This window comes from Meleagris gallopavo, chromosome 17 (assembly GCF_000146605.3).
Source record: "Meleagris gallopavo isolate NT-WF06-2002-E0010 breed Aviagen turkey brand Nicholas breeding stock chromosome 17, Turkey_5.1, whole genome shotgun sequence".
Classification (NCBI taxonomy): domain Eukaryota; kingdom Metazoa; phylum Chordata; class Aves; order Galliformes; family Phasianidae; genus Meleagris; species Meleagris gallopavo.
Window position 1 is genome coordinate 11,434,089 of NC_015027.2, and position 916 is coordinate 11,435,004.

Genomic DNA, 916 nt, shown 5'->3' on the forward strand with positions numbered 1-916 from the left:
CGGGGTCTCTTAGCAACGTGCGGCGGAGTGGGGCGGGCTGCGCGGTGCTGGGCCCGGCTCGGTTCGGCGCCCCTTCGGTTCGGCTCGGTTCCGCTCGACCCGGCTCGGTTCGGAGTCACGTTCTCCCCTCAGGTCCCGTGTAGGCCTCAGGCCTCCGCCCGGCGCTCCTTTCATCTCTTTGCGCGGAGAGGGAGCGCCGTTGGGGCCCGAGGGCTGCGTGTGTCACGGCGGGGGAATCCCGCACGGCCCTCCCGGCCGTTCTGTACGGCGCTCCTGTGCCTTTCGGGGCCCTCGGGGCTCCCCTGTGCCGTGCTGTGGGCCCTGAGAGCTCCCTGCGTGCTGAGGGGTTGCAGCACGGTGTCAGGAGAATACCCCTTTATTTCCCATTGCCTGGAAGCCAACCCTCTGTGTGTGACTGAGGGTGCTGGGCTGCTCTCTGTCTGTGATTTGCTCTCCCTGACAGTTCCTGGCTGAGGAATTCGGGCCTGCTCTGCTGCCTGCTGTGTTCCCCAATGCTCTGTGGGTCCCTGCAGTGCCGGAGGTGCGGTTGGATGCTGTCTGCCCACAGACAGGTGTGGTGCAGCATTTCTCGGTTCAGCATCCATACCGTGTGTTACCTCTCCCCTGGGGCAGCAGTTTCTGCTCTTTGCGATGGATATCTCTTGCAGCTGCACGTGGAGCAGGCTGTGTGGCTGACAGCAATGCTAATTAGGAAAGTGGCTTGGTTAAAGAGAACACTTAGGTGTTAGAAGCCAATTAAGACACCTCAGGTACCTATTCAAATAGTTCATTAAAGGCTGAGTCAGTCCTACATTTCTGGATGTAATGAGTGGATGTGTTTCTCTGTGGAAAGCATTTAAGTGGCCAGGGACTGAGTTGGTTTCATTTTTCAGGTTTTCTGTAGGAAGTGTTTTTT

The 916-nt window shown here is 58.7% G+C and overlaps 1 protein-coding gene across 1 annotated transcript in view; it reads left to right on the forward strand.

Moving 5' to 3' along the window:
- Positions 1–916, forward strand: part of CERS5 (ceramide synthase 5) — an 18,312-nt gene that overhangs the window by 600 nt on the left and 16,796 nt on the right. Inside the window, exon 2 of the mRNA XM_031555917.1 lies at positions 476–572. Within this exon, the coding sequence (XP_031411777.1) occupies positions 476–572 (97 nt within the window). The remainder of the gene's footprint in view (positions 1–475; positions 573–916) is intronic.